Genomic DNA, 14175 nt, shown 5'->3' on the forward strand with positions numbered 1-14175 from the left:
CCAGCACCTCTGATTCTGCAGTTCACCTTAGGAGATGAAGTAACAAGTCTATGACTATTTCCTAATAACAGTTCCTATAGCCTCCTCTTTGCAGCACCCCACCACTTAAATGTGGACATATGTCCTGAGAAACACTACATTAAAAAGTCAGTGACAGTCCAAGATTCAGGCAAGGACTTGAAGTTTGCATACAAGCCTGTGCTCAACCCTCTGCCTGTATTGCTGCTCTCACTGCCATTGCTTTCTGTTCCTCACCTTGCAGCTTCTGCTCCTCCTGTTCCCAGTGACCCACGCAAACCAGTGGTAAGACACAAGCAAATTGCCAGAGAAAGTGGTAAAACCACTGCCCCAAGCTCAGAGACCTGCCTGACAAGGTGCTGCAGCCACAGCCAGCAGTGGTTAGACAGCAACAATAGCCAGGGAACCTTTCCACAGTGAAGTGATGTTTAGCTCCACAGTGCCCCAGTGAACAAACTGGAATGTCTTTTACAGTATGGGAAATAGCTCGTCCCACCTGTGTTAAAGGCTATCCAGAGAAAAGGGACACAGTTAACATAAAAGATCATTGACTTCAAAATAATTCCCTTTCCCAGTTACCATCAACCATCACAATAGCTGGCCTGATTTTATGGATTGTTTTGCAATTTAAGTCGTGCAAGAACCAGCCCTGGACTTAAGGCAGCTGCAAAGTCAGCATATTTTCAAGCATAATTTAATGTTTTATGAGACCATGGCAGAGCAGGTTCAGCTGCACCCACTGCTGGTAGTGTCAGCATCTGAACTCTTCCTGGCAAGTGCATGTCTGGTCCAGGATATCTCTACAACCTTGTTTCTGAGCTCAAGTTTTCCATTAGCTGCCTACACAGACTGGCTAACTTGGCATCTCTCTGCATTCCCAATAAACTCTGTTCATCTGCTGCCATCACACCCACATACAAGTCTCAGGAAGGAATCCAGGATTTCTAAAGCAGCTGCAACAAAAACACAGCCTGGATTGACAAGCAATAGCATCAAGGTGCTGAGCCAGTGAGGAGGGTCTTTTTGAGAGTTTTCTCTATGTCTATTTAAAACAAGTTTGTTGTCATGACTACAAACCGGGGTATGGGTGAGAAGAAGTGAGAACTCTGAGATGAGGGCTGATAATGTTAATTCACCCCTGAAATCTCTGCAGCCATGAGGATGGAAAAACAGAGAAGATGGTATCTTGGTATCTAACAAGGCTAAAAGCCACCTTCAGAAGGCAGGTCTGTCCTAATAATGAACATTTTCCTCCTAGATAGCCCCTTTACCAAGCACAACCAAGGCTGGATGATACTGATTAGCTGCAGTCATCTCTAAAGCAGGGGCACTGGAGACATGGAGGTGAAGATGGGCACCCAAAGCCCTAGAAAGGACAGAGCAAAGCAGGGAGAGCCCCTCAGGAAACTCATCTGCAGATGCACTCTAATGATCAGACAACTTGCCTTCAACAAGGACAACAAGATGTTCTTATGTTAGTGGGCAAGGCAAGGAACAAGGTATCTTATTAGCAGAGAGAAGTGTGAAACTGTCAGGACTTGCTCCTGGGATTGTGGCATTTTTAACTTTACCAGAAGATTAAGGGAAAAAAAGGGTTTTTTTGGCCAATGAAGAAAAAAAAAGAATAAGAAAACCCTAAGTGATTGTGGACAGATGGACAGAGGCAATGCCTTGCTCTGCTCAGAGCTTGGATTCCACAAGGAGACAGCATGGAGTGCTCAGCAATGGTGCAGTCTCTGCAGAAGGCAGCAGATGCGGAGCTAATGTGTGTGTGTGGGTGGAGGGTGTTTATGAGCACAATAAATAAATGTATGAATCCCTATAAAAGTTCCCATATAAAAGTGAGTTAGAGCTGCCCGAGGGCCACGTCCTCGTAATAAAAAACACATCTCCTAAGCACAGCATGAAGCAGCAGCTGTACTGTAACTGCTTGGCTGCAGCACTGAAAAGCTGCAAGTCTGCCTGCTCCAAAAGTTCGGGGTGAAGTGCTGACCCCACTAAATGCAGGAGGAATTTTGGTACTTACTTCAATGTAGTCAGGATTTTGCCCTGGGAAGGGCTTTTTGAACCTCAATGCCTAGGATGCATTTCTGGGTCTGACTTTCTGCCAAATATCTTTTACTACTCAAAAAGAAGCAATCTGCAATTGACTGGAGATCCTGGCTTGAGTCACTGACAATTCCCAGTGTGACAGATTAGAGTTAGATCAGAACAAACAAATTCTTTCAGAAAGCATTGTCAGTCACTCCTCTCCCCTGAAACAAATAAGCAAAAATCCAAGGGGGGGGAAGTGCTGACCCCTCCCTTGCACTGTTTGCTGTCATACTCCACCACCCTAGAAACAAGAGACTTGGAGACTCCCAGACTGTGAATTCCCAACTGCTCTAACACTTTCCCCAAAGCCTTCTCCCGCTCTCCTAGGACACAGTGAATGCAGGAGCCCGTGTGCCTCAGCAGGAGAGGGTGGCCAGCAAACTTCAGTCCCAGCCTAGGAGTTACAAATGCACAGGGCACATTAATCTCTGGCCACCCATTTTCACTCTAAGTAACCATAAGGCCAGGTCACATCTCCCAGGGAGAGCTGCAACTGTTCTGAGTTTCAAAACATGGGTTTAGTCTAGTTATTAAGCCAGTCCTCATGTTGCACATGGGTGCCAATCAGTGCTAAACAAAACGTTCCCCTCTCCTCTCGGTACAGAGCTGCTGGGAATAGCAACCTTGTTCCATGACAAACAACATCTTGCAATTCACTGCAGGGCTAATTGCATTGCATTGCTGACATAATGCTCAAGGAAGATATCAGCTCCTTGGCTTTGCCCATGGGCAACAAGGACGTTATTGATTTATTCAGGACTTACAACTAGTTGTCACAGGTTGTATTCTCTTTGATAATAAAGCCTTACAGACTAGGCTTAAATTTCAGCTGCAGCCTAATTGAAACATAGCTAATTATTGAAGGCCTGCCTTTTCAGCCCATTCCCTTGTTACTGGGCTAGTGTTCTGTAAATTCCAACAGTCAAATTCTTCCCTCCCTCAAAAAGAAAAAAAAAAGAAGGAAAAACCCTCCATCTACTATTCAAGCAAATCCAGTGGGAAATTACAGATTCCTCTCTTTGAGCCCGAGGTAGCTATCAGCCAAGAGCCCCATCCCACAAGGACTCAGTGACTTCAAAGGATGTTTGTGGAATAAGACTCCAAATTAAGGCCAACGTTTCAGATGGGAGAACTCAAAGTGGCTGAAAACATTCAGCCCAGACCACAAGCAATTTATTTTGCATCCACCTTTTTGAGTGGCAGTGAATTCAAATACACCACAGAACTTAGGCATGATCAACAGTTATAGTAACCTAATTCCCAGCTGCCAGCTTGCTTGACTATACAACAAATGGACTTCAGTCCAGACCCATGGATTCTTAGCCTGTCATGGCTAAGTGGCTATAAATGAGCACTCATCAGAACAAGCAGTCCAGTTATTAGCTGAATGATAACGGGACCCCCAGGGTACCAAGGACATCCTTTTGCAGAGACTGCATCATAGCTTTTGGCTCTGCAGTTCAGCCAGACACAGAAGCAAGATTATCGGCTCATAAAGCAGGGACAAAATGCTATCTGAACTTTAGCATTGCCAGGACGATGCCAGCATCAGAATAAGCTCCCTTACAGAAGGTGACATTTACACGCACACACAACAGCACAAAAGTTTATGACATCAAGAAGGCTCTGCAGTTTAGAAGCAAGTCAACCCCAAAAAAACTCTTCGGTTTATGATTGCTTCACATTTCAACCTGGCAGATGGAAGGAACACCACAAAGCAAACACGTCAGTTAAAGCAGCTAAAAGCATAATTTACAAACTAGAATTCCCAGTCCAAATTCGCAGCAGCTATAACTCAGAGCTCTACAGTGTTGTGCTGATTTCGGGTGACTACAGATCTGACCCAAGGCATTTACCTGATACAACCATAGCCTTTGGTATAGAAGCAGATATTTCGCTAATTCTGTGCAAGTTTAAAGCAGCATGTCCTCCCTGGGAGGATGCAACCCTCCAGCAGTCAGTTTAGTAGCTGAAATGGGGGGGGCATTTAAAAGAATACAGTGCTTGTTTTACAGGTCCTAGTTTGCCTGCCTCAATCAGTAGAAGATCTTTTAATCCACAGAGCAAGGATGGTACAACTGGGAGCAAACAGAGCACCTGCTGCATGCCCTCAGCTCAGCCCTTGTGCTAGAAGGGGTGCCCAGGCTGGGCCCATCTCTGACCCTGGCTACTCAGAAGAGAAATTGAGAGAAAGGCCCAAAGCAGTAGTGACTTGCCCACCAGCATCCTGGGAACTAGGAGCATGAAGCACATTACTTCTAGGCTGTATTCTAAAAGCAGGGAAATCTAGTACAGAGGAAATTAACTGGGGGTTGGAATCTTTGCTCACAAGACAGAGACAATACATCAGTTGTTCACATACCTGATCAAATAGGGCTTTCCAGTGCTGAGAGGCAATGCATAAGGGAGGAAAAAGAAGAAAAAGAAGGTATAAGAGCAACGACAACATTAACATGCAGTAAACTGTAGAAGTATATTCTAACACAGAGAAATAACCAAATGATTTAGTGCCATTTCCAGCATCCTTCTTCATCCCAGAATCACCTACCCTTCCGGGGGAGGAGGCAGGGGGAATCTACCAACCACAGGGAGAACAGTTTTCATTTACAAATCCAAATTAGGATGAACTCAGAACATTCATGTGTTAATTCTGTTTTCTCCCACTTTGCCTACTCGCAGGCAAGCAAGGAATAAAAGGCTTTTTTACTCACAGGGATCAAGAAAGCTTGGTGTATATTGAGGGGAGGGAGGAATTAGCAATGGGGTTTCAGATCACTTTCTGAGATCCTGCCTTGCTGGGTTGTCTGCTGCCTGCTCCTAACTCGGGTAGGGACTTGCTGCAAGGTCTCTGATAACCCACCAGTTCTTTGAACCTCACATGTGTACGTCTGAAAACCAGGTAATTCCTCTCAGGCAAAGTGGGAGAGTGTATGGCTGAAGAGAGCCCATTACAAGAATCTACCCCACACACTTCTGTTATAGCAGATCTGCCTTAACAGCTCTGTGCAGGAGGAAGCTGCATTTCAACACTGTTGATCATGTGAACAATCCACAAGTCCTTGTCACTTGGGAACAGAAAAAACAAGCTGGCGACCAGCTCCAATTTATGCTTTGCATAAAGACCAACATCAAGTCACCACCCAGACCCAGGCTTGCTGCCTCGCTGTCCCACAGCACAGAGGGGATTCCTAATGAATTTTTCTCGTCTCTCTTGGATTCGGGAGCCAGCTAAGAAGAGAACAACTTCCACAGGGCAACAGTGGGGTAACCACTGGCTTGGGGTCCTCAGAAAAAAATATGCACATTCCCATTCCCACATTCCCAGGCACCACAACACTTTGTTTCTGCCCCATTCACCCTGCCAGAGAGGCAAAATGAGTAAACCAACAAACACCAGACTGAGAGAAACAAATCTCTCTGTGCTATATGCAAAGCAGGACTCTGGTGAAAGTCTTATCTAGCCCTGGAAGAACATTTCCTTTCATATGGTAGGCAGATCTAAAGCAGAATTGACTGGAGAGACAGTGGGATATGAGGCCACTGAATTCCATTTAATCAGTTAAGTTGTTGGCTCCCCTCCTCCCCATGCCTCTATCCATTTATAAACTCCCATTTATCATCATAAATCAGCCCAGCACTTTAAACAGAACATTTGGGGACTGCCTGAATCCTGGCTTTGTGGAAGGCTGCTCCCAGAGCTTTAATGACATCACAGCTGAGCTGTTGCACACTGACAAGGCTGTGACAGCCAAACCGCCACTCTGTAACATTTCTGTTGTTAATAACACATAAAGAAGTGACCTTGAGTCAGTTCTTGCTGGCCAAGCCCAAGAGCTCACATCAAGCTTTCCAACGTAATAACAACAGAAACTCAACCCCCAGTGAGGTCTCAGGAGGGCACTCGGGTCCTAGCACAAAGCAGTTTGAATGTTCAGAGATGATGCTCTGTAGCCTGTTTCAGCAGGAAATCTTGGCCAAGGAGGAGAGCATTTACACCACTTCCTGCTCCTCACTTGCAGATGATATCCGATACCTCAGGTTTCTATCACATCATCTATTGCCAAGTCTCAGCAGCTTCCCATAACCGATGCAACTGCAGGCTCTAGCCCAATTTTGTTGATTGCAGAAAACAAGGTACCAGAGTCAAATAACAATGCAGATTCCAGCAAGACACTGCAAGCTGGGTCAGACCTGAGCTGTCCTACCTCAAGGTCAAGTAGCAAGTCAGTAGCAGAACTAGGATGAAAATCTAGATTTCACTGAGGAAAGCTCATGGTCTCTGTGCTGTCTCAGGAGCCCAGTCCTGCCAGGCACTCAGCACTTCAGCATCTCCTGTGCCCCTGGCAGGATTGAATTGCTAATGGCTGCAGTCATGTAGAGGCTGGAGTAACTCCAAGGGGTCCATGTGTATCACAGCAGGAAATCTTTCTTGTAGACCACCCAGACAACCACAGAAATTGTCAGAGAAAGAAAGGTCACAGTCTGAGGTAAGCAAGCACTGGGATTTGGAAACCTGGCCTGTGGAAAGCCACTCCTTCCAAGTGAAAGCTACACATACCCCAGGGTCAGGCATGCTTCTCTTAGGGCTGTCTGGCAGTGCTGTAGCAGATTTCAAACTGCATCACACGTTCTCTCCTGACTATACAGCGCTCAGGATACAGCCTAGGGAATGCAGCTCTGCCAGGCAATTGCACTTCCTCTGCTACCCTCTGGGAGGAAAATCCAACAGCATCCGAATTCTAGGTGATTCAGAAGGAAGGGCTGGGGGATGAAGAGCAGACACTGCCCCTAAGCAGCCCCAGTGTGGTAAAAGTAGAGGGAAAGGGGGATGCACCACTACTGGAAGCTTAGTTCACAAGTTTCCCTCTCAAACTGGTGCAAGACCTGAGACAGAGCCCTCTGCAGAAAGACATTTAGTATCACTGCTTCATGCCTTCATACGCAGAGGCAGACTCCGCACTTTCCTCTGCAGGCTGAGCAGTTTGCCTAGTCTTCAACCCAGCAGAGTTTGCTGGGAAGAAATGCTGCGAGCAGTAATAGAGTGCACCAGGACCGCAGGATCCGCTTACGTTCGCGCCCTCACAGACAGGTGCATAGCGAGCTGCTGCCTCCGGGACCGGCAGATGCAGAACTACCACCTCAGCTCTGCAGGCTTTGCTGCTCAGCCCGGCAGGAGCAGATTCAAAGCACGCAGGACCACATGGTGTCCTTCTAGGCTGGATGAGCAGAGGCAGAGACCGGTGCCAAGTTTTCCCACCCTCAGGTGCAATCAGAGCTCAGAGGGTGGAGGGAAGCATCAGCCCAGCCGCGTCGGGGAGAAAACTTCCTGGGCTGTTTGTTGCTCGGGGGCTGGAAGAAGGAACAGGCTCCCAAGAGCGTTTCGTATCTGTCACCCTCCGAGTGGCTGGCTCTCTGGAGAAGCTCTCTGTCCCTTGGAAGCGGCTCAAGCCGAGGCGTCAGCCCCTCTCCAGCCTCCAGGGACAGCTTCGTGCGCAGCCCCGCCGCCCCTGCCCAGCCGGCCGCCGCTCGCAGGGACCCAGCATCCCACCGAACGGACCCGCAGCCCGTCCGGGCCGCTGCCGCCAGAGCTCTCCGAGCTGGGGCAAGGAGAAAGGAGCTGCGTTCCCGGGGACGGAAACAGCCGCAGGCACCGGCGGCGGGAGGGCGGCGGGGACAGCGGCTTTCCCCGGCCCCAGAGGGTCACCAGCCCCATTCCTCCCCCCATTCCGGACTTCATCTATAAATAGCTCGAGCCGATTAACCCGGCCCTGGGGAAAGGTGGGCAGACACCGAGCAAAGGAAACTTACATCCTCTGCAGCCATAGGTAGGACATCCTCTGAGTCCAGCACCTCGATTTCTTCCGCCTCTGAGCTGGCAGCCACAGCAGGGGAAGAGCTGGCGTGAGGCTCCGGCAGCCTGTCTCCCATGCTTGGAAACGGTCCCCTTCCAGCCCCCGCCCCCCCCGCCCCCTTTCCCTTCTCCCCAGATCCTTAAAGAAATTAAACCTAGCTGCTGCTTGGCAAACTTTCAAGCGCAACCGAGCCTGCCTCCGTGACTCCCGCAGCCGGGAGGGGAGGAAATCCTCCATCCAGGGAACATCCAATTAGCGTTGGCAGCGCTGGCGGGCGGCATCCCGGCGGCCGGCTCCGGACGGGGCAGGTGACCCCTCCCCGGGCACGGCCGGCACCTCCCCCGAGCCCTGCGGCCGGCGGCCCGCCCTTCCCAGCGCGGGGGAGGCAGAGCCCGGAGCAGCAGCACGTCCGAGGATGCGGCGGGGGAGCCGCGGGTCGCCCCTGCCCTCCCGGAGCGACCCTCGCGGCAGGGCCCGGGCGAGCGGAACCGGCGGATCTCAGCCCGCTCTCCTCCGGTGCCGCGCTCTGGCACCTGCTATTGCGGTCCCGAGGGTCCCAGCGGGCTGGTGGCCAGACGTGTGGCGCTATCTGGGCCCTCTGAAGGTAACCTCTCTGTCCTGGAGAGCCCCACGGCTAGGGCCCATTGTGGGGTTTTAAGTGTTTTGCCATAATTATTTGTTCCTCTATGTCAAGGTGCGTATCTTGACCATCTGGAGCCTGGATTAGGAACTTGAGGAATGCCCTGACCGAAGGCAAAGATTCAGCAGTTTTAACTTCATCCAATGAAGTAGAGATGTAGCAGGTTGGCAAGGGGGAAGGGCAAGCGAGCCAGGCTGATCCATGCATTGCCAGTGCCTCTGCTTTCTGCTTCACCAACAGCCAACGCCAGACAGGGCCAGAGTCAGAGCAGACAGTCCAGCACCGCAGGGCACGTTTTCTTAATGCAGGAGCTCCAATACCAGATCAGACACACCTCAGCCACAAGGACAGAGCCAAGCTAGAAGTCTCTCTTTTCTCTACAAATTTGTTTGGAACAACAACAACAAAACCCCAACATCCAGCTAGAATACCACTAGAACAGGAACGGGATCTTCCGTCTGGCAGTACTGGAGCAGGCGGCAAAGATTGTCTCTCCTATCCACGGCTACCATGAGCTCCATACTGTGAATTACTTTTGATCCATATTAGATTTGTCCCACACAGTGATGGGGAAACACACAGGCCCATGCCCTTAGCCATTGGGCCCTAGCTTGTTAGTTGCTAAAAGATTTTTCTGCAAGAAAAAGGAAGCAGTGCTAAGTCCTTTCCATACACCCACACAAGCTACAGCCACCAAAGAAGAGCAGGTTTCCACATCTCAGCATCCTGCATGGCTGGCGCTAATTTAGGGTCAGGACCAGAGGCTAGAATATCATCCCACACAGCTCAGCAAGATCAACTAAAGGGAATGATATTCTCTGTTACCTGATCTGATCCCTTGGCCAAACCAGCAGAAGACCTCAATCCTGCAAATAATCCATATTTGGGGAACAAATAAAAGAGTTAAGATGATAATCTCATCCTGTAGTGCTGCTTGAGATGCCCCACCCTGAGCAAATATTAGGAAGGAATCTGTTATCTTCAAGGAGTGTTCAGGTAAAAGACTTCCCTCTGTTGATAGCTCTGTGCCAGCAGATCACAATCCGAGCTAGGAGATATTTTTTAAAGAAATGTCCCTTCCAGTAGTTTGAAGATTTTAGGTAAACTTTTTAAGCATGTGCAAGAAGTAAACTCCAGAACTTTGGACCTGAAGAGCAGAACTTTTCTACCCCAGAATTCAGGTGAATGACAACAAAATAAAAGCTCTTCAGGGGTCTCCAGTGCAACCGATGAACAAGAGGGCTTCTCTCCCCTTTTATGACCAACACTCATCAGTTAAACAGAGCAAACCTTCTTCGGGTTTAAAGGTGATTCCCTGAGCACAGCATTCACTTCTGTATTGTCTAGAGCCTGTCCAGCCTGCTCTCTCAAAGTGTAAAAACAGGCTACCAGATCTAGCACTTCTGAGAAGCACAAACCCACTGTACTCATACACCAGCACCACTGCCAAAACATTCCAGGCACTAAACAGCTATTATAAAAACAATCTCTTTTTGATTGAAAAACTAAACCTCATCAAAACTTCAAAACAGATGGATAAGCAAAAATATGCTATGCCAACAGAAAGAAACAGCAATCACTTAAAGATGTCTGTAGGGAGGAGGGAAGCGCATTTTTAAAGTGAAGGGAGATTAAATGAGCTGAATTTCAGGGGTAACAGGTTCCACCCAGTTGGGGACTGCCATGTCAAGAGCTCTGTATCACCTCTGATTCCAGATGCTAGTGGGAAAACGCTAACCATGAAGTCTAGTATAAATATAATATACGACAGGGAGAACTCCCAAAACCTTAACACCAAACTCCCACTAAGCTGGAAAACTGCTGCTAAATTACAAGTTCATTTTTCACCCTAAGGAATATTTTTCACTAGTGGTAATGATAGGGGTGTTGTTTTTTTTTTTTTTTCCCAGGGAAATATCTCTGCACATTGCACATATGAGCTAGTGCTGTGCTATAATTGCCACAGAAAGGAAATTAACAGTATTCTAATGAGGAGTTTTGTTACTGACAAATTATCATCTTCCAAGTCTGTGAGAGCCTCTTAATTTAGGCTGTCATTTTTCCCCACTGCATCCCCTGGTGACTGTACCTTGGAAAACAGTAATTGCTAGAGAAACTAGGGAACTGTGGGCCACCACAGGGCAGATGCAGACAGAACATACAAGGGCTTCAGAAGAAACGTAGGCAGAAGAACTTGAGATAATAAACCCCAATCCATTTTCACATTCAGTCATGGAGGCAACCTTTTATATGCCTAATGCTGTGAACAAAATGTAGATACACGTCCTTCCTGCACTGGAAGTGGCTATAAAGGTCAGCTCATGAATATGCAATAGAAAGCCCTCAAAGTAGGGACCCAGCCCACATCTGTTAGCTAAGCCTCCTGGAGCAAATCAAAACAGTTTGTTCAAGGGTCCTTTTTTCCACCCAAAGTAGCCCCAAAGGGCTTTTACAAAACTGCCCAGCTCTCATAATTGGAACTAAATGGAGCAACCTCCCCAGCTTGATTACTGTACTGGAGTCAGCCAGCAGCCAGCCCTGGAAGGCAACTGATGAGGCAAAACACAGTATTTTGGATCAGAAGCCAAAACCACTGCACCCAAACTCAACCCTAGCAAGAAATTAGTTGGGACTGGATCAAACCACACAGATTAACCCCTTCATACTCATGAAAATAGCAAACAAATCTTTAAGGACCACACATGGTATGAGATGTGTTTAAACTGTGCCCAAAAGGTAACAGCAGCAAAGTGCTCTCCCAGTATCAATGATACGTATCATGGCTGGGACAATGCAAGTTCAACTTCTAGGGTCAATATGAATTAGTCTGCATGTGCTGCCTTTTGGATTCTCCCTGATTCATGGATACTTTCCTTCCTGAAGAGAAGAAATTGTGGGAAAAAATAAGGTCCCATCTCTTCTCTGTTTTCTAACTTGCATTGAAAGACTGTCCTCCTAACCCTCCCTATTCCCCATGTTATACTTAGGACTTTTTCAAGCCCAGCACTGAAAAAGTAGACTCTAGTCTTTCCACCTCCAGCTCTCTGCTGCCCCAGTGGCTGCAATTGGTTGTAGTTAGATCTAATTGTCTTTTTGGTTGTAGCTGGGGAAGGAATTAAATCCACCATTAACCATTTTTTGGGCGGTTGTCTTAAGAGTGAGTTCTTCTATCAGGCCAGCCCTTACAGTGTCCAAAATGTGTTTCTGCACCTTTTTAACTGTCACCTGATGGGATCACAGGACACGGTGGTTCATTCCAAATGAATTGTTCTTAATGGAGACCAGTTAGTAACTCAAGGTTCATTTCTAACATAAAATAAGTCATGCTTACAGTTAACCCAGAACTGACAAGCTTTCAGGCAGTTAAAGCCAAGGGGTGAAGGATGCATCTCCAAGAAGAGGAATTGAGATCTTTGTCCTCTCAGTGACTTGACACCATGGCAAGGTGATCCACACATCAGACCAAACAGGAAGAGGAGACAGAGTCTCGTTTTGGAAAATAACAGTGAAAGTTGTTAGGAAACTGACGGGACTAGAGGAAATAAACCAATTCACTGTTAAGAGAGGCCAGTGATGGAGCTGACTGGGCTGCTCCTCCTCCCCGCCAACCAGCACTCAACAGCAAGAGCTCAATTTTTTGCATTTTTGTCTTTGTTTGCTCCACAAATAGAACACTTTTCCCTCCCAGTGGCTGTAATCCTCCCCGTGACTATAACCCTCACAGGATCCAGAGGGTGAACATGGCAACTCTTACCGAGGTGGCACAGCTACGCGGATTTCCACAGCGAACAGCATCCAGCTGCCCCGAGTTGGGTACCAGGACTTGTGTTCGCTTCCAGGTCTCAGACCAAGCAAATTCCTCTCTAAACCATTGGAGGAGGTCTAGTTTTACATGAGTTCGTAGCGGTCCAGTCTGCTCTGCACGCCGGCGGCCTTGTCGTGAGGGCGGCCAGCACCTCGCCTCAGGGCACGACCCGCCTCAGCGCTGCCGGCTGCACGCGCGTTACCTCAGGGGCGGACGGGCAAGCAGCGGCCGTGTGGGACGGCCCGGGGAGCGCACTGTGGCTCTCCCCTCCCGGGCCTCGAGCGCTGCTGAGCTGATGGAGCCTTTTCATACCGCGAACCCGCTGCGCACCAGACCCGGACTTGGACCCGGACCCGGACCCAGCACCGGCTCCCGCTGCTCGGCTCCGCGCCGCCAGCCCCGGCCCCGTCAGCCCGGCGGCAGCGCGGCCCCTGGCGGCCGCTCCCGCCTCACGGGGTGCTGCCCTCGTTTTCCCACAGAAACCTCTCCTCCAGTTGCGCGGTGGCTCCATTAACATGGAAATACCCACCGAACAACGACATGCTTCCGTAAAGGACAGCAGTCCTCAGCCCTGGCTTCAGCCCTGTGCACAAAACAGTTATACCGAGCCCGGAAATCATCCTATGTTTGGCTGGTGTCAAAGGTCCGCATCAGCACACCAAGGCCAGCGTGTCCTGCATGGCCAGCACAGGGAGGCGTGCTGCTGAGGGGCCCAGGGCACGGTAGCAGGTATTTAGGAGTGTTTTGGAGCTAAAAGCCACCGACTGGTTTAAACCAGCAGAAGCCCCCGGCCTCAGCCAGGCCAGGCCATGCTGCAGGGCCATCAGACTCTCAAAAGACACTTTAGCATCAGTACAATGTCAGTCTGAGATAAACCTGTGAGAAATGAAGTCCTGAAGTATCCTCTGGGGGTGTAGTGAGGGTGGGGTGGTGGGAATAACCAGCAGTGTTATGATCTATGAGGGTAGAATTATCCATTAGGAAAACAAAGTCTCAAGGCATGTAAATACCCAGTGTTCCCTGCTGGCTTTGATGTTAAAAGATCAACAGGCCCAGATGAACAACGATCCCTCCAGATTCAGTTACACTATCACAGTAGTCTTCCTTATTTCCTATAACCCCGTTTCCCTCTGCCAAGGCAGGTGTGTTGTACCTAAAGAAAACAAAACGACCACAAAAGGAGGGATCCATCAGCACCATCTATCGTGCACTTCTCAGCTTTCATGTGCCATTGCTGCATGGCACCAGAAACACACAAGGAGTACTGTAAAGGTAGGGAACCATTCAGTTATGCAGGTTATCAATTTGAAAGCTCTATATCACATGAATGCATTTATTTTCTGCATCATGGATGTCAGATCTAACAGAATAAAGAGTAGGAAATACTGTTCAGCTATCTGACAAAGCTCCCACAAGCACTATCCATGGTCACGCTCAGTAACTGGCACTTGTGAGACTGCGCCGTACACATTGAGTTCCAGGCTTGCTGGTACAAAACAGATAGTGACACAGTGGAGGGAGACCACTAGCAGGACTGGGATGGGTAGGGACCTGGAACAGGGAATGAGGAAAGAGGCTGACAGCAGCTCCTGTCCTGTTGTAAGAAAAGGTTAATGTGGAGGAATCTAATCTCTGCAGTCCCATTACCTAATGGGAGGAGGTTACACAGAAGGTCTCTAATGGTCATTTTCCCAGGGAACATGGTATACACATGTCTGCAGAAAAGTATTAGACTTCTTCAGAAACTTTTAGACAACTAATAGTTT

The 14175-nt window shown here is 48.6% G+C and overlaps 1 protein-coding gene across 11 annotated transcripts in view; it reads right to left on the reverse strand.

Annotated features, from left to right (window-relative positions):
- The window catches only part of RHBDL3 (rhomboid like 3), a 67177-nt gene extending 55092 nt beyond the window's left edge, over positions 1-12085 (reverse strand). For 5 of the 11 annotated variants that reach the window (XR_009963597.1, XR_009963599.1, XR_009963598.1 and 2 more), the window contains exon 1: positions 4475-4647. Coding sequence is in view for 5 of the 11 variants with exons in the window: in XM_062612694.1 (XP_062468678.1) it covers positions 4475-4645 (171 nt within the window). In the remaining 6 variants the exon portion in view is untranslated. Of the gene's footprint in view, positions 1-4474; positions 4648-7920; positions 8498-11935 lie in introns of those variants that run through there. The other 6 variants (XM_062612700.1, XM_062612698.1, XM_062612693.1 and 3 more) reach the window with 5 other exon arrangements.
- Between the last annotated feature and the right edge of the window lie 2090 nt (positions 12086-14175).

The sequence above is a fragment of the Pezoporus occidentalis genome, unplaced genomic scaffold, assembly GCF_034315485.1.
Source record: "Pezoporus occidentalis ecotype Australia unplaced genomic scaffold, CSIRO_AGI_Poc_V1 ctg160, whole genome shotgun sequence".
Taxonomy (NCBI): Eukaryota; Metazoa; Chordata; class Aves; order Psittaciformes; family Psittacidae; genus Pezoporus; species Pezoporus occidentalis.